Source organism: Alexandromys fortis, unplaced genomic scaffold (genome assembly GCF_014885135.2).
Source record: "Alexandromys fortis isolate MF-2015 unplaced genomic scaffold, M_Fortis_MF-2015_v1.1 scaffold_93, whole genome shotgun sequence".
NCBI classification, from domain to species: Eukaryota; Metazoa; Chordata; class Mammalia; order Rodentia; family Cricetidae; genus Alexandromys; species Alexandromys fortis.
In genome coordinates, this window is record NW_026067970.1 from 5,502,348 (window position 1) to 5,504,317 (window position 1,970).

The window sequence follows — 1,970 nt, forward strand, 5'->3', positions numbered from 1 at the left end:
CATTATGCAGAGAGTGAAGTCAAGGGTGCCTAGGGCCGTCTCTGAAGTTTTCCTCTGGACTTTTAGAAGTGAAAATTAGACTACATTCACGCGCGCGCGCGCGCGCGCACACACACACACACACACACACACACACACAGGTGCATACCATATAATGAGTTTTGACCCAGTTGGTTTTCTTTCTTTAAATTTCCTTAGTCATCTCAATGGAATCTGTCTTCCTCACCATAAAAGAGTACTGTTTGCTTTAATAAAAGGTCGCAACTTTCAAGTAAAACTGACTTTAAATCTAAGCCTCAGAATAGCCAAGTAGAATTTGGCTCTAGCTTCCTGTCGCGGCCGCCATCGGAGAGGAGCAGCCATGGCCCTGCGCTACCCCATGGCCGTGGGCCTCAACAAGGGCCACAAGGTGACGAAGAACGTGACCCAGCCGAGGCACAGCCGGCGGCGCGGGCGCCTCACAAAGCACACCAAGTTCGTGCAGGACATGATCCGGGAGGTGTGCGGCTTCGCGCCCTACGAGCGGCGGGCCATGGAGCTGCTCAAGGTGTCCAAGGACAAGCGCGCGCTCAAGTTCATCAAGAAGCGGGTGGGCACGCACATACGCGCCAAGAGGAAGCGGGAGGAGCTGAGCAACGTGCTGGCCCCCATGAGGAAGGCGGCTGCCAAGAAGGACTGATCCCCTCCCCGTTCTCAATAAACGTTGTTGTGGCGCAAAAAAAAAAAAAAAAAAAAAAAAAGAATTTGGCTCTAAACCAGGTGTGGTGGTTCACATTGTAATCCTAGCACTCCAGAGCCTGATGAAGGATTATCAGAAATTTGAAGCCAACTTGGTCTACTAGTGAGAATCAGGCCCTGGACACCTTTAATAAATGTTTGGGACACCTGCCAGCCACAATCTGTGGCTTCTATTGTCTTCCCTCACTGTGAGCCACGTAAGAGGAGGTGACAGGTGGCATTTGTGCCCTCTCCTCACTGGCAGGCTACGACAAGTGTTCCTTTTTCTTGCATTGCAAACAGATGTGTATATCAAACATAGCATATGGCTTTTCTATCATAGAAAAGCATAAGAAAATTAAAATCTCTGCCTATGGCACAATTCCTTGATCACAGTTAACACGTGACTGTATTTCCTTCTGGTGTGGCCTGGACAGCATCACTCTGTCTTTGCTCGTTAGCTCAAGGTTCCAGGACTCAAGCCCCAGTGCTCTGGGGAACCTGAAAGAACCGTTCATGTCCCTAGGCACCATCTTTACAGTAGCAGGCTGAATTAGAACAGTGTGTCTGCCGTTAGTAGTAACACAAGTCCACAGCCTATTTAACAAGAATCTAACCAGCCACCCGAACACTTAGGCAGGCAGGCAGGCAGATGGCATCAAACTGGTTCCAGAAACTGAGGTAGGAAAGGCTGAGCAGTCCCCGGTGCTGGCTATGGAGTCAGCTAAGACCATGGGCTGGGAGCTGGTCTTAGCCTGGGTTCAAATCCCAGGTTCGAGTTTTGTTAGCTGTGTGTGTTTCAGTGGGCTACTCTCTGCCTTTGAGCCTCAATTTTCTTATTTATAAATGGAAACAGAAATGAAATTCCTAAGGGTTTATGAAGAATAGAAGAGATAAGCTGTCATTTCTTAGACTCAAGACTTCCTGTATCTTACAGGTGTCCACTGTCAACTCAAAATTTTATTATTAGACCACAAATAACTGGTAAATATGTAAGGTAGTGTATTAGCTCGATCTAGCCATCCCTCAGTGTACAAATATTCCAAAGCATCATTTTGCATTCCCATAGATACATACACGTTTTCCCATTAAAAGAGACTAGAGGACTGGGGAATGTAGCTCAGTGGTTAAGGACACTCTCGCCACTCTTGCGGATGACCTGGGCTCTATTCCCAGCCCCCACATGGCATCTTCCATTCCAGGGGATCTGACACCCTCTTCTGACCTCCGTGGATACTAGATACACATGTGGT

General features: G+C 48.1%; 1 protein-coding gene across 1 annotated transcript; it reads left to right on the forward strand.

The window, feature by feature from the left end:
- The first annotated feature begins 325 nt into the window (after positions 1-325).
- Positions 326-711, forward strand: LOC126509554 (60S ribosomal protein L36-like). Its single transcript, XM_050155513.1, has one exon. It carries the CDS (start codon positions 362-364, stop codon positions 677-679), a length of 318 nt encoding a protein of 105 aa, XP_050011470.1. The 5' UTR covers positions 326-361; the 3' UTR covers positions 680-711.
- The last annotated feature ends 1,259 nt before the right edge of the window (positions 712-1,970 follow it).